Source organism: Bos indicus x Bos taurus, chromosome 15, assembly GCF_003369695.1.
Source record: "Bos indicus x Bos taurus breed Angus x Brahman F1 hybrid chromosome 15, Bos_hybrid_MaternalHap_v2.0, whole genome shotgun sequence".
Lineage (NCBI taxonomy): Eukaryota > Metazoa > Chordata > Mammalia > Artiodactyla > Bovidae > Bos > Bos indicus x Bos taurus.
Genome location: NC_040090.1, coordinates 46,061,532 through 46,086,477, shown reverse-complemented (window position 1 = coordinate 46,086,477; position 24,946 = coordinate 46,061,532). Strand labels below are relative to the sequence as shown.

At 39.2% G+C, this 24,946-nt stretch overlaps 1 protein-coding gene across 1 annotated transcript; it reads left to right on the top strand.

Annotated features, from left to right (window-relative positions):
• The first annotated feature begins 5,661 nt into the window (after nucleotides 1-5,661).
• On the top strand, nucleotides 5,662-18,604 carry PSMA1 (proteasome subunit alpha 1). Its single transcript, XM_027563345.1, has 10 exons — nucleotides 5,662-5,765; nucleotides 7,122-7,166; nucleotides 7,443-7,544; nucleotides 7,663-7,766; nucleotides 9,657-9,745; nucleotides 10,369-10,439; nucleotides 10,563-10,692; nucleotides 13,358-13,437; nucleotides 16,985-17,095; nucleotides 18,234-18,604. Exons 1-10 carry the CDS (start codon nucleotides 5,763-5,765, stop codon nucleotides 18,288-18,290), a joined length of 792 nt encoding a protein of 263 aa, XP_027419146.1. The 5' UTR covers nucleotides 5,662-5,762; the 3' UTR covers nucleotides 18,291-18,604.
• The last annotated feature ends 6,342 nt before the right edge of the window (nucleotides 18,605-24,946 follow it).

Genomic DNA, 24,946 nt, shown 5'->3' with positions numbered 1-24,946 from the left:
CGATCCCTGGGTTGGGAAGATCCCCTGGAGAAGAGAAAGACTACTCACTCCAGTACTCTGGCCTGGAGAATTCCATGGACTGTATAGACCATGGCGTTGCAAAGAGTCAGACACGACTGAGCAATTTTCACTTACTTCACTCACTCACTCACTCCATCAGCTGAGCTCAACCAGAAGCCAGAAGGGAATAAAACTTGGGGAAGTAACCCATAAAGGGTAGGGGCAGCAGAGAATATCTAGCATGGTGACATTAAAGTGCAAGCAATTCTGTCATTTTGCTATTAATATTTGCAAATGCAAAGATTTCTGCTAGAAGAGTACTAGAAACAGAGTTTGGGACTTCAATCTTTGAACTTATGCAATATATGCAAGAGATATATGCATAGATAAGGAATATATGCAATAGATTTGAAATTATTATTACTGCTTTCCTGGTGGCTCAGACGGTAAAGAATCCACCTGCAGTGTGGGAGACCTGGGTTTGAACCCTGGGTCAGAAAGATCCCCTGGAGAAGGGAATGGCTACCCACTCCAGTATTCTTGCCTGGAGAATTCCATGGACAGAGGAGCATGGTGGGCTAAGTCCATGAGGTCACAAGGAGTCAGATGTGACTGAGCCACTAACACACTACTGCTAAAGTACTCTTATTCATCCATGAATTCTAAACTTTATTGAAATATAACACAGTTCCTGTCCTCTGCAGGCTTGATTTAATAGATGGAGACAAACTGTAAGTAAATAAACACTATTGTTAATGTGTGTAGCACGATGTTAAAATGGGATTCTTTCTGTTTCAGTTTTGGCTGAGGCTCTAAAGAAAGTAAACTATCCCCACATTCCGCAGTAAAGTGGAAGACCATGAAAATTAGAAATTTTAAAAAGGAGGGAGGCTGTTTTTGCCACTTTAAATTGTCTATTGACTTCCTTACTGCATGTCTAGGAAAGAGGCTTTAGTGAAAATCAGATATATGACCCCTAAGCTGAGTGTCATAGTGGATTAGTGTCTGGCTCATATCTGAGGAACCCATTCATTCAATACTTATAGAATATTTGTTAAGTATTCTTAATGCTGCTGCTAAGTCGCTTCAGTCATGTCCGACTCTGTGCGACCCCACAGACGGCAGCCCACCAGGCTCCCCCGTCCCTGGGATTCTCCAGGCAAGAACACTGCAGTGGGTTGCCATTTCTTTCTCCAATGCATGGAAGTGAAAAGTGAAAGTGAAGTCTCTCTGTCGTGCCCGACTCTTAGCAACCCCATGGACTGCAGCCTTCCAGGCTCCTCCGTCCATGGGATTTTCTAGGCAGGAGTACTGGAGTGGGGTGCCATTGCCTTCTCCGCTTAACACTTAACAGTATTCACTATTCTAGGCACAGGTGACCTTAGAGGTGATTTGTTCACCTCTGTCATTTAAATCCTCTGCCTTCATGGAGGTAACATTGTAGGGGAATCTAGTCAAGGCTATGGTTTTTCCTGTGGTCATGTATGGATGTGAGAGTTGGACTGTGAAGAAAGCTGAGTGCCAAAGAATTGATGCTTTTGAACTGTGGTGTTGGAGAAGACTCTTGAGAGTCCCTTGGACTGCAAGATCCAACCAGTGCATTCTGAAGGAGATCAGCCCTGGGATTTCTTTGGAAGGAATGATGCTAAAGCTGAAACTCCAGTACTTTGGCCACCTCATGTGAAGAGTTGACTCACTGGAAAAGATTCTGATGCTGGGAGGGATTGGGGGCAGGAGGAGAAGGGGATAACAGAGGATGAGATGGCTGGATGGCATCACTGACTCTGGACGTGAGTCTGAGTGAACTCTGGGAGTTGGTGATGGACAGGGAGGCCTGGTGTGCTGCGATTCATGGGGTCGCAAAGAGTCGGACTGAGCAACTGAACTGAACTGAACTGAGGCAGAAAGAAATTTTGATTGGCTGTGAAGATGAGTTTTTAATTTGGAAATGTTTGTAGTCCCAGAAATGTGAGGCAAAGCCATTCTGTGGGTGTTTCTTTGAGTCAGATATGGGCTACCAGAGAGGGGTCAAGTGGAAGCATGAGGAATCCTCCAGAGAAAGAAGCTAGAGGTGTACACCTCAGATGCTTTAGACCAAATGACATGTATTTACCCAAGTGCAAGTAAGAGATTTGAGCATTTGCTCATTGGGGATGGAAATGTTTCCAAAGAACTCATAAAGTAAAGAGTCAAGTGCAAACACCTGCTAAGCTCAGAGAGCATCAACAGAACTGTACTAGTCTTGCTAAGAACTCTCTTGCCATTTCCTGTATTTCGTCTTGGAAGAAGTAAGGCAACTGAGTTGGTGGTGGTGGTCAGAGGGGCGTGAAGAGAGATTTTAGATTGGGACATAGGAAGTCAATCATTCCCCTTTAACCATGGCAAGCTCAAGCTGGCAGACGAGGAAAGGGGCATTCTAGAAAACATATTGATATAACTTTTCTTCTTTGCTATTTAGCAGTATTTATCACGATTGAAAATTTAGGTTGCCTTTGAACTGCAATTCTATTTCTATGAATTCATCATAAAGAGTTAATCAGGAAACTACACAAAATGTGTGCATGTACAAAAAACAACAGTTAGAACTGGACATGGAACAACAGACTGGTTCCAAATCAGGAAAGAAGTACGTCAAGGCTGTATATTGTCACCCTGCTTATTTAACTTCTATGCAGAGTACATCATGAGAAATGCTGGGCTGGATGAAGCACAAGCTGGAATCAAGATTGCCGGGAGAAATATCAATAACCTCAGATATGCAGATGACACCACCCTTATGGCAGAAAGTAAAGAAGAACTAAAGAGCCTTTGATGAAAGTGAAACAGGAGAGTGAAAAAGTTGGCTTAAAACTCAACATTCAGAAAACTAAGATCATGGCATCTGGTCCCATCACTTCATGGCAAATAGATGGGCAAACGATGGAAACAGTGACAGACTTTATTTTGGGGGGCTCCAAAATCACTGCAGATGGTGACTGCAGCCATGAAATTAAAAGACGCTTGCTCCTCAGAAGAAAAGTTATGACCAACCTAGACAACATATTAAAAAGCAGAGACATTACTTTGTCAACAAACGTCTGTCTAGTCAAAGCTATGGTTTTTCCAGTAGTCATGCATGGATGATCATGTATGGATGTGAGAGTTGGACTATAAAGAAAGCTGAGCAACAAAGAATTGATGCTTTTGAACTGTCGTGTTGGAGAAGACTCTGGAGAGTCCCTTGGAATTGCAAGGAAATCCAACCAGTCCATCCTAAAGGAAATCAGTCCTGAATATTCATTGGAAGGACTGATACTGAAGCTGAAACTCCAATACTTTGGCCACCTGATGGGAAGAACTGACTCATTTGAAAAAACCCTGATGCTGGGAAAGATTGAAGGCGGGAGGAGAAGGGGACGACAGAGGATGAGATGGTTGGATGGCATCACCAACTCGATGGACATGAGTTTGAGTAAACTCCAGGAGTTGGTGATGGACAGGAAGGCCTGGCGTGCTGCAGTCCATGGGGTCGCAAAGAATCGGACACGACTGAGTGACTGAACTGAACTGAACAAGAATATTCATTATAGTATTTTTACAGTAGCTAAAACTTGGAGATAATTTAATTTCCCACTCATGGTGGTGGTGGTTGGTGGTTTAGTCGCTAAGTCGTGTCTAACTCTTGTGACCCAGTGGACTGTAGCCCGCCAGACTCCTCTGTCCAGGGGATTTCCCAGGCAAGAACACTGGAGTGGGTTGACATTTCCTTCTCTAGGGACTCTTCCCCAAGCAGCTACTGAACTGGGTCTCCTGCATTGCAGCAGATTCTTTACCAGTAACTGAGCCACCAGGGAAGCCCAGAGTTATGTAAATTATTGTATTTCCACACAACCAAATACTACACAATTATTTTAAATTATGAATATGAAAGATGACCATACTTTTTTATATCTAGTATAGAAGTTTATCATTATTTTGCTTGTTAAAAAGTTATATAATACATACATGTGAGGCATGTCAATACACAGAGATATGTAGAAAAGAATTGTCAAAATTTTTATGTGCTAAATAATTTTAAGCACCCATTCAACATTCATTATTCACCCATTTAACATTATTTATTAAGCTCTTATGTGGTAGGCTTTATGCTAGGTACTGGGAAAACAAAAGAAAGCAATCTTTCAATTTAATCTACTAAATTTACAGTGACTTTGAAAAATGACAACAAGCAATATTGGTGAATTTAAGAAAGGGATCACTCATATACAGTGGTTGAGAATACATTTTGGTAAAACATTTCTCCAGAGCAATTTAGTACTTTTCATAAAAGCTTTAGAAATATCCATTTCATTTGACCCTACAATTCCATTTTCAGGAATTTATTCTATAAAAAGGAGTACAGATGTGTATACAAAAGATATGTCATAAATAAGCTGCTTGGGAGAGGGGTAACCTAAATATTAAACACTAGGAATTTGGGTAAATAAAATATCCAGAGCATAATACTAGGGAGTCATGTTTAACCTAGAAAATGTTTAACATGAAAAAATGTCCAAAATATATAAGTGGCAAGGTTTAAAAAAAGAGTCTGATACTAAATTGCTGGGAACTTGAGCAAATCACTTAAGTAAGCTGAGTCTCTTCTTCATCTGCAAAGCTTAGATACTTAAGGACCCTCTCAACTCTTCCCTTATATGACTCTAGGTATCCATCCTTTCTTTTTTATAAAGAAAGTGTCATCATTTGTGGTTCACTTGGTAAAGAATCCGCCTGCAATGCAGGAGACCTGGTTTCGATCCCTGGGTTGGAACGATCCCCTGGAGAAGGGAAAGGCTATCCACTCCAGTATTTCGGCCTAGAGAATCCCATGGTCTGTATAGTCCATGGGGTCGCAAAGAGTCGAACACGACTGAGCGACTTCACTTCACTTCAAGTCATCATTGGCAGTCAGTAAATGTTAGGTTGGCAGCTGATTGCACAACTGTCCTAAACTATTTCAGGATTTACTAAAAGATGCTCACAAAAGAGAAAATACGTGTTTTGGAAGAAAATGTCCACCTTTTCCCTTAGTTGCCTAATCTTTCAGCATCGTGCTTGGTTTTGAAGGTACAGAAAGACACTGGCGCCCTCAAAGAGTGTAAAGTCTCTTGGGGTGAAGCCAATAATAATGTTAAAAAGACTGATGATAACAAATCCTTGAAATATGAGTTCTCCAAGGAGTAGGAGAAAGGATTCCAAAGTAGAAAGAAAAGCACGTTCACAAACAAGATAGAGGGAGAGGATGGTTGGCACAAAAACGGACCATTATTTGTGGCCTTTCTTTCAGTATCGTTCTTCTCACGTTACACAACACCTCATATATCGCTTAAGGGGAGACTGAGCCACACACTCGATCACCTGTAGTCTCTGGTGCATCTGGTCAGGCCGGTGAGAAACTGACAGGAGTCAGCAACACGCAGGCAACTTCCCCAAGAACCCAAGAAGGGGTACTTGGTAGCTGCGGCCCAGCAGCTCCTAGCTCCCGCGGGCACTCCTGGCCCAAGGTTTCCAGCCAATCTCAGTTCCTCTAGCTTCCCAGGCCCCTCCCACTTCTGAGCCACCCGAGAGCTCTGAGGGCGGGGGAGCAAGGGAAGCCTATCGATATCTCTGGAATAAACTATTCTACCCTGCGCCGCCGCCGTCAAAATCCGCAGTCTTCTCTGTAGATCGCCGAGCGGAAGCTTCGGCAGTGCTGTTCCATCCGCAGGTTTGCAGGAGGCCGAAGCCGGGCTCGCGCCGGAACCATGGTGCGTTGGATTCCGAGCTTAGGCAGGGTTGGAGAAGAGGTCCGCGGCTGGGGGGTTAGGGGGAGCTTCTTCTCATGCCTTCCTTAGAGCGGTCCGGGGCCATGGGACTTGGGAACTGTAGCCGACGGGATGGTTCAGGCGGTGATTCAGCATCTCCGGCCTGGCCGGGAGAGTGGAGGTCGGTAGTCTGCTGCCGGTGCGACCTTTCCCTGGGGTTTGTTTCGCTTTCCACCGGGCCTTGAACAATATCTTCTCGGTCTACCAGCCAATTTCGCTCCTCAGGTTCCTTCAGTCGAGTAGATTCCGAGCAGTCCAGAGAGGGCCCTAGTGGTCTGTGTGGGAGAAAGGAAAAATAGGGACTTAACTTCAGACTTCCTTGTACTGCCAAGTGCGGACTTGATTCCAGGGTTTGGGTTGCTGCCGGGACCGCGTTCATTTTCTTGGCGGGTCCCTGTGCAGTCTTTTTCTTAGAGCTGTGTCAGAAAAAGCCCTTTTCAATCACTTTGTCTAGTCACCTGATATTACAAATGAGTGAACCGAAGCTGATATTAGTGATGAAATCAGGGTTATAGTATAGAGCTCAGGGATTCCAGGCCTGTGCCTGCCTTCCAGCGCTCAGCCTTCTCACCCCCATGATTAGTCTCCCAAGTACTGTGCTGGACTTGTTTTAATATCGTCTTTAAAGCAGTAATGGGTCTGTTTTTATGGCAATGTGTGTCCACTTCTGACTTCCTGGGGACATTCTTGTGTTCTCATTCAGTATGAATGAATGAAAGGCACGTTCAGTATGTGCCTTTACATATTCAGTATGAATGTTTTAAGTGCAGTGAAGGTTCAAAGATAAATCAGACATATCCCAAATCGTAGTATGAGGCAGAAAAGGAAGTGAAGATAAAGAACTGGTGGGAGTGTGTTTTGAGATTTGGGGAGAAAAGATGGAGAAGATTTCAAGAGATAGACATTTGAGCTGACTTAAGAAAAGGTAAAGTAGGGTCTGATATAAGGGAAGAATATTAGCAAAGATAGAAAGGAAAGTGGACACATAGGAACTTTAGTAATTGACTGAACCCAAAGCAAGTACTATGAACAGTGTTAGATCTGCAAGACTGGTTGGGAAGCTAGGTACCATCTAGATCCACCCAGCCCCACCCCCGACCCCCCCCCCCCATCTCCTTATAAATGTAAAATTGGCTTGCAGCTGATTACAGTAGTAATCTTCCAATGAGACTGCAACAACAGCTTTTCCTTAATGCTGGATGGAGGGAGATGAGAGAACATTTTTTAATGATAGAGCTTGTTAAGATTTTGAATTTGTAATATTCTTGTGTTAATAGGTCTTTTTTCATTTACTTTCAGTTTCGCAACCAGTATGACAATGATGTCACTGTTTGGAGCCCTCAGGTAAAATGTTTTATATTACTCCTGTGAAGTGACTTTTGGTGACTGCAGTGTGTTCAGAAGCTTATGGGATTATAGGAAGCGAGAAAATGGAATATAATCATTTTATACGTTCCTGAAACCTAAGTTTATTATTAAAGTCAGTCTTCTAGTTTTAAGAAACAGCATTTGAGGTGTAACTATGCCTACTTGAGATTTGGGATTGCTAAATTATTTTAAATACGTAAAAGGGTCTTATAATGACTAAGGTTTTTTGTTTTTGTTTTTTTTTCATTTTAGGGCAGAATTCATCAAATTGAATATGCAATGGAAGCTGTCAAACAAGGTTCAGCCACAGTTGGTCTGAAATCAAAAACTCATGCAGTGTTGGTTGCATTGAAGGTAAGTAAAGCAATAAATATATCTTCCTCCCTAGAAAACACTGTAAAATGTTAGTTTCACTATATAAATAATAAAATTATAAACTTACTCTTTTGTCTTAAATGATGTTTCTATTTAGAGAGCACAGTCAGAACTTGCAGCTCATCAGAAAAAAATTCTCCATGTTGATAACCATATTGGTATCTCAATTGCGGGACTTACTGCTGATGCTCGACTATTATGGTGAGTATGATCCTGGAAAACAAAAGAAACATCCCTTTTGATTCATGATTGATTACATATCTAGAAACAATCCAGATATTTTAGGAAGTTATCTGCTAGCGTGTTTATAAGTTAAGATTGTTAATACCTTAATGGATTCGGGCTCAGTTACTAAGTATTCCATTTCTTGATCACTGTAGCAGTAATTAATAGGATTAACCACATTAACATTAATGCTTTTTAGAAGTCATTGAATAATGTATTACTTGTTAACTCAGTATATATAGTTTGATGTTAGATCTGAGAAGAGCGTGACACTTCAGGTTTCTGAAGGATCAGCTGAACCACCCTTGCTGTCTTTAATATACCAGTATTCATTTGACATTTATTTTTTGCAAAGCTTAATACTAGATACAAAGAGTATACAAAGGTGAATCAGACATAGATCTCATCTTTTAGGAGCTTAAAATCTAGTAGAATATCTGTAATACAAGGTAGAAAGTGGAGAGCAACAGGTATATTTCTTTGGAGGGGGTAGGGAATAAAGATTATTTCCAGTTGAGAGGCATAGATGAAGAGCTGGGGCTTTGGGATCACACAGTCTTTAATTCCCACTTTTAACACTCAATCTGATATTGCTGTAGTTACTCAAACTCTCAATTTTTGTAGTATTTTTTTCTAAGATTATTGATAAATAGCCTAACATGTAGAACACTTCATACAGCATCTTTCAGTGTATGTGTTGGTAAGTGGGAGGTAGTTAGCCACAAGTAATCTCTTGTCTGTGATTTAATTAAGAAAGGAGGAATATAAACACCAAGGACAGTTAGTAATGCTGATGTTTAAAATTTTCAAGTTATTTGGTGAGTTCCCTGCTCTCTTAGGTCAGCAATATAGTGACTACATTAGTGTTTTCTGTTAGCTGTTGAAAATATATATTGCATTGTCAAACATTGTACTTAACCCAATCTTTCAAAAATATTGTCACATGTAATCATTTAAAAGCTTTATTAGATATTTTACATTGTTTATTGCACTAAATCTTTGAAATTTCATGTATATTTTGTACTGAAGATACATCTTAATTCGGACTAGCCACTTTTTCAGTGCTCAGTAGTCACATGTTATTAATACCTGCCATATTGAGCAATGCAGTGTTAGACAGCCTTGGGAAAGGAACTTAAGTGAAAGTAGTGAACAACTAGCTTGCTTATGGCAGCCAACATTTGATCATCGGATGTGACACACACATAAACTAGACAGAGCAATATGAAAGAACAGTTTATCCTCTTGGCTTTAATAGTTAGGTCTGAATTTTCTTTTCCCCAGTGTTGCATTTGCTTGCATCTTGTTGGATTTAAGAGACTTAACAGTGTAGTGTCTCCTCTAGAGTACTGCTATGGATAGAAGTAACATTGACAGGAACATGTTAACAGCGCCCTAGTATGGATTCAGTTTCTTCTGTTTGTTCTATTGGGGAAATTTTTGTCAGCTTTCAAGGAAAAAAGCAAAGTTATTCTTTTTGCTAGCTCAAGACATGGAATTAAGACAGTCTTGTTGACAGTGGGAAGGGTAAGAGAAGAGAGATTGCTCTTTTCCTATTGTGCAGCCTTTTCTTCTCTGTTCTGTAAAGTGCTCTGAGGCAAAGGTTATCTAGAGCTAAGAAACGTATAGTCACAAACTTAGGTAAAATTGTGAAAACTTTAAGGTTAGTCACTTTCAATAATAGAACATTTAAAATATAGAGATTTGATAGAAAAATGCATCCTTGTCATTATATATTTATGGTTCCATTGTATGGTTGTAATTCATGTAAACATCTGGAAGAAAGCAAAAAGAAACCAAATTACTTCGTTTGATTAGAATGACTCTGTGATTTGAAATTACCAGTTTTTCTTGTTTCTTTTTCAGTAATTTTATGCGCCAGGAGTGTTTGGATTCCAGATTTGTATTTGACAGACCTCTTCCTGTGTCTCGTCTTGTATCTCTAATTGGAAGCAGTATCCTTTTTATTTATGCATTTATTGTAGCATTTATGGATGTAGACTTTAAAGGGTCTTGATACTTTATTGTTATGTTATTTATTAGGAATATGATATATAACATAGGTAAAATTGTGCAAACTTTAAGTTGAGTCACTTTTCAGTAAAAGAATGCTTAAAGTCTTTAGAAGGAGAGTTGTAGGGAGTTTTACTATGGAAGAATAGATTCTAAATGAGTTGGGTGGTTCTTTTTATCAACCTTTATAGATAAGCAATTAATATGTTCCAGATATAGATAAGCCTAATTTCATAAAAAACTGAGCATCAATTTTAGAAGAGATTTAATGTTTGTTTATTGGTGGTTATAGATGCTCCCCCTAAATCCTTGTCCCTTATATCCAAAATGAATGAAATTCTCTATACCAGAAAAGATCATCTTGCTAGCACTCACTTCGGGTTTGGTGGATAGTCAAACATCTTTTAACACTAAGCCAAAGAAATATTTGTTTTATTTTCTTCTTCTTCGGATAGTGGATTATGCAGCAATTAAAAAAACCAGAACTCTTTGTTGATAATGTTTAATTTGAAATTAAAGACAGTACTTTACTTCTTGTTAGAACAAACTCTTTGACTAGTTTAAGAAACCCAGATACCAACACAGCGATATGGCCGGAGACCATATGGTGTTGGGCTGCTCATTGCTGGTTATGATGTAAGTTCATAGAGTATTGTTATATTTTAATGATTTTTTTTTTTTTTTGAAACTAACAAATTTTCTAATTTTTAGCTCAATCAGAGTCAAGAATTATGCAATGTATTTTTCTTCTATTTGTAGGATATGGGTCCTCACATTTTCCAGACTTGTCCATCTGCTAACTATTTTGACTGCAGAGCTATGTCCATTGGAGCCCGATCTCAATCAGCTCGTACTTACTTGGAGAGACATATGTCAGAGTTTATGGAGTGTAAGTAGTTTTTCTTTTTTGCCCTCCTAGTCTTTATATAGTGAATAAACACAGTATCCTACATGAAAAAAAGCTCTACTTTTCTTAAAAAGATTAAGCCCATGAAGTGTATATTACTTCTGCCATATATACTAGTTTTTACTTTCTCTGTCTACCAGGGTAGTTTCAGTCACTGATCGAACTTTTTCACAATATAACTAGGTATTCCTTACCTTGAATATTTTTTATTCAATTGGTCTGAAGTTTTGTCCCAGCCAGAGTTGAGAGCCACTGTACTAGTTACTACTTGTAAATTCTGTTTATAGCTTTTATTTTTCTGTGATTCTTATTTTTAGCCACATAGACATTTCTGCAATAAGTAGTCCATAAATAAATAAATCAGTTTAGTTGTGAGAAAGAAAAGAAAAAGATGTAACGTGATGATAGGGCAGGTTTTCAAATGGTTTGCTTATGCCAAGATCTTAGATTTTAACACATGCTTTTTATGCATCAAGGTAATCATGCATCCACTGCCCCGCCCCGCCCCCCAGCATTCTGTTGTGATGTATTGCATTCATTGACTTTTTTTTAAATTTATTTTTCTATTGATGGATAATTGCTTTACAGATTTTTGTTGTTTTCTGTCAAACCTCAACATGAATCAGCCATAGGTATACATATATCCCTTCCCTTTTGAACCTCCCTCCCATCTCCCACCCCATCCCACCCCTCTAGATTGATGCAGAGCCCCTGTTTGAGTTTCCTGAGCCATACAGCAAATTCCCGTTGCCTATCTCTTTCACATATGGTAATGTAAGTTGCCATGTTACTCTTTCCATACATCTCACCCTCTCCTCCCTTCTCCCCATGTCCATAAGTCTGTTTCTCCATTGCTGCCCTGAAAATAAATTCTTCAGTACCATTTTTCTAGATTCTGTGTATATGCTTTAGAATAAAATATTTAGCTTTCTCTTTCTTACTCACTTCACTCTGTATAATAGGTTCTAAGTTCATCCACCTCATCAGAATGGACTCAAATTTGTTCTTTTTTATGGCTGAGTAATATTCCATTGTGTATATATATCACAACTTCTTTATTTATTCATCTGTCAGTGGACATCTAGGTTGCTTCCATGTTCTAGCTATTGTGAATAGTGCTGCAGTGAACAGTGGGATACATGTGTCTTTTTCAATTTTGGTTTCCTCAGGGTATATGCCTAGGAGTGGGATTGCTGGGTCATATGGTGGTTTTATTCCTAGTTTTGTAAGGAATCTCCATACCGTCTTCCATAGTGGCTGTATCAATTTACATTCCCACCAACAGTGCAAGAACATTCCCTTTTCTCCACACCCTCTCCAGCATTTATTGTTTGTAGACTTTTGATGATGGCCATTCTGACCAGCAGAAAAGACAATGGCACTCCACTCCAGTACTCTTGCCTGGCAAATCCCATAGACGGAGGAGCCTGGTAGGCTTCAGTCCATGGGGTCATGAAGAGTCAGACACGGCTGAGCGACTTCACTTTCACTTTTCACTTTCGTGCATTGGAGAAGGAAATGGCAACCCACTCCAATGTTCTTGCCTGGAGAATCCTAGGGACAACGGAGCCTGGTGGGCTGCTGTCTATGGGGTCGCACAGAGTCGGATATGACTGAAGCGACTTAGCAGCAGCAGCAGCAGCAGCATTCTGACCAGTGTGAGGTGATATCTCATTGTAGTTTTGATTTGCATTTCTCTAATAATGACTGATGTTGAGCATCTTTTCATGTTTGTTAGCCATCTGTATGTCTTCTTTGGAGAAGTGTCTGTTTAAGTCTTTTTCCTACTTTTTGATTGGGTTGTTTGTTTTTCTGGCATTGAGTTGTATGAGCTGCTTGTATATTTTGGAAAATAATCCTTTGTCAGTTGTTTCATTTGCTATTATTTTCTCCCATTCTGAGGGTTGTATTTTCACCTTGCTTATAGTTCTCTTTGCTATGCAAAAGCTTTTAAGTTTAATCAGGTCCCCCTTGTTTACTTTTGTTTTTATTTCTGTTACACTAGGAGGTGGGTCATAGATGATCTTGCTTTGATTTATGTCATCGAGTGTTCTGCCTAGCATTCATTGACTTTTGAATGTTCAGCCAGCTTTGCATTCCTGGGACAAATCCTTCTTGGTCATGATGTATAACATAAATTATATATACGTAAAATGTTTATGGAAACATAAACATTGCTGGATTTAGTTTGCTGATACTTTGTTGAGGTTTTTGTGTGTTTGTTAATCAGGGGTACTGATCTGTAGTTTTACTTTCTTCTGGTAGCTCTGTATAGTTTTGGTATCAGGGCAATACTGACCACATACAAGCAATTGGAGACTCTTTTATAAAGAGCAAATACAGTGACAAACATTTCACAGAGTACATTTTACAAAACTTTGAGCTGTAAAATCCTGATTTGTATATTAACTTAGCATAAGAAAAGGGTAGCTTTAGTAACAAAAATCATGCATTCATTCTCTCATTAAACAATAGCAATCTAATTGCTATTAGGAGATTATATGGCCAAACATTAGACTTTTTTTTATTATGATATATTTAGTGTGTGACTAAAACCATGATTTCAGACTATAGACCTGACAAATAAATAAAGGAAGCCTAGCATGAAAACAGAATTAAGAAATAATTGTTAATTTATTATATTTAGGCAATTTGAATGAACTGGTTAAGCATGGTCTGCGTGCCTTACGGGAAACCCTTCCTGCAGAACAGGACCTGACTACAAAGGTAAGTATCACATTTTCCAATTGGGGATACTAACATTATAGTTTAATCATTTATTATACAAATGTAAGTAATAGAGGTGTGTATACTTACAGTTCTTTAATTTGTAAGATGGTTTCCTTGGCTCATTCTTTCTCTTTAAGGTATTCAGTAAATGACTGATTTTGAAATGATTTTTAAATATTTCTTTTTGGTATAAAGCAATAAAACATATAATTCTGTTGCAGAATGTCTTTCATCAAGAGATAGGAATATCTTTGTATTTTTAATATACATTGAGCACCAATCACATGCAGGCAGTAGGCATGGAGAAAATATAATGCATACAACAAACATCTTGGCATTCCTGGGACATACATCCAGTTGGGCAAAGAGAGACAGTGTACCCACAAGTAGATTATTTAGGATATTAGAATATGATAAATACTTAGAAAAAATAAAACAGGTTTAAAAGGAGAAAGAATGGCCAATAGGGTATAAGAAGGAGACATGGTGGGTATAATTTAACATAGAGTGGTGAGAGATGGTCTCACTGAGAAAGTGAAATTTGAGGGAAAGATCTAAAAGAGTTGAGTGAGTGAGCTATGCATATGGGGCCTTGAGTTCAGAATGTTGCTAGTGTTCAACATAAGGAGGCCAGTTGTGTTGGAGTCAGTAATCAAGAGGAGAAGAAGGAATAGTCAGAGAGGTAATGGAGGCCACATAGCATATGTCCTGTAAACATTGTAGGTACTTTGGATTTTACTCTTGAGTTTGAGCAGAGCAATACTGTGGCTTGATGTAGATTTTAAAAGTCACTCACGTTGCCATTTTGAGAGGGGGCATGGGTGGAAATAGTTTCAAGGCTGTTACAGTAATTCAAGTGATAGACTGTGGTAGATTAGAACAGAGTCATAGAGTTGGAGATGATGAGAAGTGGTTCGATTTTGCATATGTTTTGAAATTAGAACCAGAAAGGTTTGCTAGCGAATTGGTTGTGAGGTGTGAGTTTAAAAAATGCCTTTAGCATTTTTGCCTGATTAGAGGAAGGATAGACTTATGATTTACTGAGATGGATGAGACATTTGGAGGAACAGAAGATCAGGCAGTTAGTTTAGAACATACAAAATTTGAAATGCCTTTTGTTTGTCCATTTGGTGATACAGAATAAGTGATTATTGGATGTTCACCCCCTAGTGTTTGGTGGAGATTGGTTTATCCTAGAACTAAAGTTTTGAGGTCTTTGTGTAAAAATGGTATTTAGAGACTGGCCAGGATTTGATTTCTGAAAGATTAGAATAAGTTTGAAGACAAGTTTGAAGACTTGGTCAAGGGTACTCTATCCTTTAGAGATTAGAAGGTGAGAGTAGGAATCAGCAAAAAGGGACTGAGAAATATGCCAGGGAGGTAGGAGAAAAACATGGAAAATGAGGCATCTTTAAAAGGAAATGAAGAAACTTCAGTCATCCATTGGCATCAGTGGTGGGGGGTTAGTTCCAGAATCCCCTACCATGGATCCCTAAATCCAAGGGTGCTCAAGTCCCTTATGTAAAATGATGTCATACTTGCATATAGCCTATACACAATCCTCCTGTGTACCTGAAATTATCTCTAGATTGCCTGTGTCACCTAATACAATGTAAATGCATGTAAATAGTTGTAATTGCAATATAAGTGCTGTGTAAACAGTTGCCAGGACACAGCAAATTTAAGTTTTGCTATTCAGAACTTTCTGGAATTTTTTTCCCCAAATATTTTTGATCCATGGTTGGTTGAACCCACAACTAACAAATGAAGAACCCACCAATAGAGAGGTGAACTGACTTTTAAGGAGAAGAGCGTGAAACATTGCCAATAGGCCATGAAAGATGTGGACTGAGAATTAACATTTCGATTAGCAGTGATGTTACTGAAACTTGACTAGACAGTCTTAATGGAATGGAGAGGAAAAGTGTGCTAGGAATAGAGTCAGGAGAAAAAGAGAGAAATTGGAGACAGCTCTTTGGAGGAGACTTTCTGTTACGGGTCCAGAGAAAGAGGGTGGTGGTTGGTAGAGAATGTAGTGGAAAAAAAAGGGGTTTTGTTTTGGTTTTTTAAGATGGGAGAGATTACAATAGTTGGCTGCATGGTTATAAAAATAATCCAATATCAAGAAAAAGGTTTATGGAACTTCCCTGGTGGTCCAGTGGTTAAGACTGCACTCCAATGCGGGGGGCATGGGTTCCATCTCTGGTTGGAGAACTAAAGTCCTGCATGCTACATAGTGCAGAAGTAAATAAATAAATAAACAAGTAAAGATGTGCACTAAGTAGATTAAACATCATTATTAAGGGAAAAAAAGATAAAAACATCTATATAGGATAAAAATGAGAATTGCTGGACCAGTCACCAACAGCACCTAGCTGAAAAGGTAGGCTTCAGAGAGGACTGGGGCTCTTCATTCCCAGTAACACGAAGGGAGAGAATCTAGGGATATAGATACAGGAAAGATTGGATACTATGGGAGCTTATGAACATTCTCTTCTGATTGCTTCTGTTTTCTCAGTTGATTAGAAGCAAGGTTTTGAGCTGCAAGAGAAATGGAGAATGTTAGAAAGAGTTGTCCAGGGAAGGGGAGATTGAATGATCTAGAAACTTGTATTATACAACAACTAAAGGTCTCCTTGAGGTTAATGATCACTAGAGAGATCAGTTACCATATTAAAAAATACGTTTTGTTATGATTGGGTAATTAATAGTTAATATGTGTATGAAGACTTTATAACCTGTATAATCTTTTTAAACAGCATTTCCTATCATAAAAATAATTTTCTTTCAAAAAAATTAGGAAAGTACATTAAAGTGTATTATATTGTTTTTATTTGTTTGTTTTAAAAATACCTATAATGCCATCACTCCAAGATGACTGTCCTTTAAATTCGGGGCATACAGTTGACTGTTGGCATTTACAACTTGGAAAGTTTGCTCAGGTATCTGGCTTTCTGATTTTACATTTTTATTGAATCATAGAGAATGCCCTATATATCCTTAATGTCTCAAGTTCTCACTGAAATTTTAATCTTATGGGAGCTCTACTGTACTGGTTAGCATTCACTGAACATTTTAAGAGTTGCTTTTTAATTTTTCCATGTAGAACATGGTTCTAAGTCCCCTAAACTCAATATTTTAGAACCCAAAATTTATTTCCTTAAGAACCATTATGTCTTAACTTATAGAAGGAACAAATTTAATTATTTCTTAGAGTGTAGGCTTTACCTCTCAGATGGTAAAGAATGAAGGCTTACTTCCTAGCAAATGATTTGTTTCCTCACACTGGTCTTCACATTCTGACTGTGAGCCAAGTTGCAAATTTCTAGGTGACACAGACCTTCAGGATTGTTCGTGGTTATCAAAAGTGAATATTAAATCTGCAGATTACAAAAGTTTACTAGTTTTCTTCTTTTTTTCCCTGTTTTTTTTGTCTCATTCAAGTGCTGTACAAATTTTTATTCAACTTTTTTCTTTTTATCATAAGCATTTTTCCAACCTAAATTCTCTTGATTTTTAATTTTTACCTTTTTTTCCCCTTCAGAATGTTTCCATTGGAATTGTTGGTAAAGACTTGGAGTTTACGATTTATGATGATGATGATGTGTCTCCATTCCTGGAAGGTCTGGAAGAAAGACCACAGAGAAAGGCACAGGTATATAACTAATTATAACCAAGAGACTAATTCTATTGTAAATTGCTATTCCTACCACAACTGTGTAAATCTACTGTTTTTGTCTTTAATTTTTGAGATAGGCTCATAATTCATGTGGCAGTAGGAAAACTAAGAACTAATACTGAGGGGTTCAGTGATCTCTATAAAACACAAAAAGGCTGATTTGGTTCTCTTTTATAGCTTCTCAGTTCTGTGTGTTGAGGGTTCAGTTAGATGGTTCTTTGGCTCATGTCACTTCGGGTATCTCAAACATTACAGTCATTTGAGGAGGTAGGGCTGGAACATCCGAGATGGCTTTACTCATGTGTCTTCTTTACTCACATTTGCCAGGTGTCTTGGAGGGACAGCTAGAAGGATGGCTGGGCCTCTGTCCATGTAGTCTCAGGGCCTCTCCTTCACCAGAGTATCTCTGGCAGGAAGCAGCTCAGAGGTTGCAAAAGTTCAAAAGCTCAGAAGCGCAAGCTGCCAGGCATTCTTAAGGCTGAGGCCCAGAACTGGCACAGCATTCCTCTTTACATTCTGTTGGTTAAGGCAAGTCATAGGGCTAGCCGCGATTCTATCAGAGGTGGGACTGAGAGAAGACTCACTGGTGACCAGCTTGGGAAACTAAGTTGACTCTTCACAAATATTGAGAAAAGGATCAAGAAGTACTGGTGAATCTCAGGTTAAATACTGGCCTTTTTTGTCAAAATTTGAATACACATTTGCTTTTATAGGTGCTTATTTAATAGCTGTGTAATTGGGGAAAAAAGTACAGAAATTTCTTCTACAGCATGAATTCTTTTTTTAACTTGAAAAAGATGTTGGTATTTGGAGCAGTAAGATTTGCATTATTTAACTGCTGTTGGAAACAGTGCAGGATAGTACCTCACAGCTGCTTTGTTGGAAAATATTCTTGCTGTGTTTATTAGTGCTAAGGAGGAAAAGAATGTCTAAAGTGTGCTGGTTCTATTTTTAAGGCTAGTAGTGATAAGAAAAGCCTTTATTCTTAAGCACAACAAAGTATGATGAAATGCTGGAATTGTTCATTGTTTTTTATTATGTAATATTTGTGAGTAAAAGTGTATATTGGTTAAGTGTTCTTTTTACATACTTTCTTTTTTCTTCCTCTCTTAAGCCTACTCAACCTGCTGATGAACCTGCAGAAAAGGCTGATGAACCAATGGAACATTAAACAATAAACCAGTCTATATATGTATTGTCATACATGTAAGAATGCAGGAGCACATTCTGATGACAGTAATCTACACTTTGAACCAAAAGATGCAGAATGGTGGGATAGAATGGTATGTTTTAGGAATCAGTTCAGATGTGAGTTTTTCCTAAGCTGCCACCAAAACCATATAATTGGGTTCATTTTTCTTTAAGAGGGCCTCTATAATCATTTTCTAGAAAGTATAGTTCTCTCTACTAATGTTTTTATATGAAGAACATAGTGTCTTTGTGGTTTTAAAGACAACTGTGAAATAAAATTGTTTCACCTGCTGATGTATTGGGGTTTTGCTTTTTAAGTAGCTTCAACTGTAAATAGTAGTCTGTGATTACAGCTGTGTCATCATCATATGTGGTCACCATGTTTGCCAATTAAATTGCCTTGTTTTTAGTGACAGGAAAAATATTACCTCTTACATATAACAGCCTTATACTAACACCCCAGCGAATAGACTGGCTGCATGAAAAACCTCCATGGAGGTTTGGTCCAGAATACTGATTTTTAGAGTTTAACCTTGGAGATTCCTAGTAAAACCTAAGAAAAAACCACTTTCTAATAATAGTAGTGGGAAGATTAACATGGGAATGATTTTTCATTACAACCAGCAGATGGCAGTAGTAGTATCTGTGGTCTCAGTGTAGGGAATTTTTGCAAAAATCAGTGTAATTCAGTTCAGTTGCTCAGTCGTGTCCAACTCTTTTCGACCCCATGGACTGCAGCACACCAGGCCTCCCTGTCTATCACCAACTCCCAGACTTACTCAAACTCATGTCCATTGAGTTGGTAATACCATCCAACCAACCCATCTTCTGTCGTACCCTTCTCCCTCCTTCAATCTTGCTCAGCATCAGGGTCTTTTCCAATAAAAAGTCAGTTCTTCACATCAGGTGGCCAAAGTATTGGAGCTTCAGCATCAGTCCTTCCAATGAATATTCAGGACTGATTTCCTTTAGGATGGACTGGTTGGATTTCCTTGCAGTCCAAGGGACTCTGAAGAGTCTTCTCCAACACCACAGTTCAAAAGCATCAATTTTTCGGTGCTCAGCTTTCTTTATAGTCCAACTCTCACATCCATACATGACTACTTGAAAAACCATAGCTTTGACTAGATGGACCTTTGTTGGCAAAGTAATGTCTCTGCTTTTTAATATGCTGTCTAGGTTGGTCATAGCTTTTCTTCCAAGGAGCAAGCATCTTTTAATTTCATGGCTGCAGTCACCATCTGCAGTGATTTTGGAGCCCAAAAAAACTGAAGTCTCTTACTGTTTCCCATCTACTTTCCATGAAGCGATGGGACTGGATGCCATGATCTTAGTTTTCTGAATATTGAGTTTTAAGCCAACTTTTTCACTCTCCTCTTTCACTTTGATCAAGAGACTCTTTAGTTCTTCTTCGCTTTCTGCCATAAGGGTGGTGTCATCTGCATATCTCAGGTTATTGATACTTCTCCCAGCAATCTTGATTCCAGATTGTGCTTCATCCAGCCTGGCATTTCGCATGATGTACTTTACATATAAGTTGAATAAGCAGGGTGATGATATACAGCCTTGACATACTCCTTTCCTGATTTGGAAACAGTTTGTTGTTCCATGGCTAGTTCTAACTGTTGCTTCTTGACTTGCATACAGATTTCTCAGGAGGCAGGTCAGGTGGTATAATATTCCCATCTCTAAGGATTTTCCACAGTTTGTTGTGATCCACACAGTCAAAGGCTTTCGCGTAGTCAATAAAAATAGCAAAACGGAAATTTTAATCTCAAACCATCATTTCCTCATATCCTGCCCAGCCCTACTTTAGCATAATCTTTAGCCTGCCTTCCATTATGCCTATGAACTGTGTATGTAAATACTGAGTACAATTTTTATCTTAGATCATACAAAATGAAATTAGAGGAAATCTGTTTTAAAAAAACAAAGCCAGGGACTTCCCTGGAGGTCCTCTGGTTAGGCCTCCACACTTCCCCTTAGGGGAGGCAGGTTCAATCTCTGGTCAGGGAACTAACATCCCACAAACCCTGTGGCATAGCCAAAAAATAAAAGACAAAGCCTGTAATCCAGAATTTTACTGCTCAGAAGCCCAAAGGAGTTATTTTCTGAGATTCATATCTTTCTAGAGAGGAACAGTTGATTCATAGATAGGCAACTTGGATTTTAGACTTAATTCTACTAATTAGCTGCTTTTGACTTTGAACAGTTGACTTAACCCTGCTTTACGGAAATCCTTTGGAGAATTTTTGCAAAGGTTAAGTGGGAAAATTTATGTGAATCTTAATAGGTTTAACTCTTTTGTGACTTCTTGAAGGGAGAGTGGTAAGAGAAACTCTGGCATCCTTGTTGAAGGAATGAAAAGTGAAAATGTTAATTGCTCAGTCATGTCTGACTCTTTTCGACCCCATGGACTGTAGTTCGCCAGGCTCCTCTGTCCATGGAATTCTCCAGGCAAGAATACCAGAGTAGGTAGCCATTCCCTTTTCCAGGGGAACTGCCTGACCCAGGGATCAAACCCAGGTCTCCTACATTGCAGACAGATTCTTTACCATCTGAGCCACCAGGGAAGTCCGCCTATAACTAAATACAGGAATGTGGAGATGTTGGTCTCCACTCTGGAATCAGCTTCAAGAGCCTGCCATTTGAGCTTGCAATGAGCCCACCAGTGCCATTTGACCTACAGTGAAGTTGTGTCAAGCTCATGAAACACACAAAACAGAAAGGGAGTCATTCCACCTGTCTCCAGACTTAGTGGGTGTACTCATCTGTATTGTACTTTGCGAGAAATTTTAGTAATTTTTTTCAGTATGTAATTTTAGTCTGGCACACTGACTTTAGAACCTAAAATCCTCCCCACCCCAATAAGATTCAGTTCTATTTGTACAGAGTTCACTTTGATGCCTTTTCATGTTTTATCCAGTGTGTGATACTCAGTCATTCCATTTAGTCTGTTAAATAATAAAATTCTTAATAATATCTTCATAAAACCTATCACTTTGATATAAAGATAACATTTAATTCACTTTGAATTTATTCAGTTCAGTTCAGTCGCTCAGTCGTGTCCGACTCTTTGCAACCCCATGAATTTGCCCCAGGAGGCACTCCAGGCCTCCCTGTCCATCACCAACTCCCAGAGTTCACCCAAACTCATGTGCATAGAGTCGGTGATGCCATCCAGCCATCTCATCCTCTGTCGTCCCCTTCTCCTCCTGCCCCCCAATCCCTCCCAGCATCAGGGTCTTTTCCAATGAGTCAACTCTTTGCATGAGGTGGCCAAAGTATTGGAGTTTCAGTCTCAGCATCAGTCCTTCCAATGAACACCCAGGACTGGTCTCCTTTAGGATGGACTGCATATGTGCATCTTTGAAGAACTGGAATAGTTAAAAATAAGATGCAGTGAAGTAGGTAACATGATTCATCCCAGTTTTTTCAGTATTGAACCATTTTGTGATTTGGGGGACAAGTCCCTTTTCTCTAGGCCTTGATTTTCTAGATGTCTAAATTTTTCAATTCTTATATGACAGGTTCTTGCTCTCAATTTATAACTTAAAAAGCATTCAAAATGATATATGCTAGATAAAAAGAAGTCCCAAAACAAAGTGCATGTTATAACAAGTGAGGAAGAATTAGGCTCTATAAGATCCTGATACCTGTTAATAAACTCTGTATTTAATACACAATGGAATATTACTCAGCTATTAAAAAGAATGCATTTGAATCAGTTCTAGTGAGGTGGATGAAACTGGAGCCTATTATACAGAGTTAAGTAAGTCAGAAAGAAAAACACCAATACAGTATAATAATGCATATATGTGGAATTTAGAAAGATGGTAACGGTGACCCTATATGCGAGACAGCAAAAGTAACACAGTTGTAAAGAACAGACTTTCAGACTCTGTGGGAGGTGAGGTTGGGATGATTTGAGAGAATAGCATTGAAACATGTATATTACCATATGTGAAACAGATCAGCAGTCCAGGTTGAATGCATGAGACAGGGCACTCAGGGCCGGTGCACTGGGATGACCCTGAGGGATGGGATGGGGAGGGAGGTGGGAGGGGGGTTCAGGATGGGGAACACATGTGCACTGCTGATTCATGTCAATGTATGGCAAAAACCACTACAATATAATTAGCCTCCAATTTAAGTTAATTTAAAAAATATATACAATAATGTATATACACTGGCAATGACAATTTTCAGTGCAGACTCAAACTGCTGAGCTTTTGTTACTGCTAAGTTTAGTTTTTAATGCCTTATGGGTCATTTCATGCTGATAGATTGCCATTTCTTGAGAAGTGGACTTGGAAACCAGATAACTGCATTTGTGAAAATTCCATATTAAAAATAAAGACAGAAATGGAATAACTTGTTGCACACATAGCTTGGGTTGATCTCAAGGGAATTAACCTTAAGTGAAAAACAAAGCCAAACTAAAAGGTTACATTGTGAAATGACAAAATTACATACATGGGGACCAGGTTAGTAGTATCCAGGGGTTAAGGAGGGAAGGGATAGTGATAAAAAGATGGTAGGAGGGAGCTTTGTAATGGAATTATTAGTGGTGATCATATGAATCTTAGCATGATATAATTGCCCAGAACTAAATACAGAATGAGTACACGTAAAACTGGTAAAATATGAATGAGGACTGAATTGTATCAGTGTCAGTTTCCTGGATTAGATATTGTACTATAGCTATACAAGATTTTTTTTTTTTTTTTTTTTTTTACAATTGAAAGAATCTAGGTGAAGAATATATGGGATCTCAAGAAAAATAGTTTTAATAAAATGAATAATGGGTTTGAGGAGCACATGGCTTTTGTGATATATTTTGGATTCTCAAAGAATTTACTTTTTGTCTGATGGTTCTAGAAAGAACAAACCTCAAAATATCTGGATTATGGATCAGATCAGATCAGATCAGTCGCTCAGTCGTGTCCAACTCTTTGTGACCCCATGAATCGCAGCACGCCAGGCCTCCCTGTCCATCACCAACTCCCGGAGTTCACTCAGACTCACGTCCATTGAGTCAGTGATGCCATCCAGCCATCTCATCCTCTGTCGTCCCCTTCTCCTCTTGCCCCCAATCCCTCCCAGCATCAGTCTTTTCCAATGAGTCAACTCTTCGCATGAGGTGGCCAAAGTACTAGAGTTTCAGCTTTAGCATCATTCCTTCCAAAGAAATCCCAGGGCTGATCTCCTTCAGATTGGACTGGTTGGATATCCTTGCAGTCCAAGGGACTCTCAAGAGTCTTCAACACCACAGTTCAAAAGCATCAATTCTTTGGCACTCAGCCTTCTTCACAGTCCAACTCTCACATCCATACATGACCACAGGAAAAACCATAGCCTTGACTAGACAAACCTTTGTTGGCAAAGTAATGTCTCTGCTTTTGAATATGCTATCTAGGTTGGTCATAACTTTCCTTCCAAGGAGTAAGTGTCTTAATTTCATGGCTGCAGTCACCATCTGCAGTGATTCAGGAGCCCAGAAAAATAAAGTCTGACACTGTTTCCACTGTTTCCCCATTTATTTCCCATGAAGTGATGGGATCAGATGCCATGATCTTCGTTTTCTGAATGTTGAGCTTTAAGCCAACTTTTTCACTCTCCACTTTCACTTTCATCAAGAGGCTTTTTAGTTCCTCTTCACTTTCTGCCATAAGGGTGGTGTCATCTGCATATCTGAGGTTATTGATATTTCTGCCGGTAATCTTGATTCCAGCTTGTGCTTCTTCCAGTCCATAGTGAGGCACTATTTGTGTTCTATCTCCCGGAGGTGAGCTTGTTTATGTCAGGTTCTGTCAGGTCTTTGTATTCACAGTATTTTGCGTAAGGCCTCAAAGAAGTTTTTATTATTAATGATTGGTCGGAAAATCCTCTTTGGGGGATGGGGGGAGGTGGGAAGGGTGAGGATGTGGAACCTTAAATGTGCAAAATCGGAGGTACTATGGCTGATTGTAGCTGTAACAATTAGGTCTTTGGAAACAGGTAAAATCCTTTAAAACAGTGACTGTCAATCTCCCTTTATGCATAAAAAAATGTAATCTAGATTCTTCTAAAGGATCATGAAAGGGACCTTTACTAAACAAAGACCAGAAATCATAACCAGTGCGACTTTGATGTTCAAGGAACTCCAGCCTAACTGCAGAGGCAGAGGCGTTAAGAACTGAAACGGATCTTCATACAATCTAGTGTCTCTTGGAAGAACTTAAGTTACTTCCTCAAATTGTATTTAGTTACTTTCCAAGTTTATTCGTGGGTGAGTTAGAAAGGGGATTCCAGCTCCCAGGATAGCATTCTTTCCCACTAGGCCGTCAGTCCTATAAAATGTTCTTGAGTCCAAGCACTCCCTGTCCTACACTGGCTGCTGTGGAGTTTCTGGCTGAAAATACAATTTCTAAGTAGTGTTTAAATGACCTCAACGCCTAATTCAGGCTTGCAGGGAAAACTTAGCTTGTGTTTCCAGGCTCCTCTTCCGCCTAAAGCAGCCGACGCTAAGAAAACAGGAAGAGACTTAAAGTTCGGAACTAGAAATGCTTGCGACGCACTCGGAACGCGCAGGCGCAGGACGGAGAGGGCTTGTCCTCTCTGAGTTGCCGTAGGGGCTAGGTGGCTGCGGCCTGG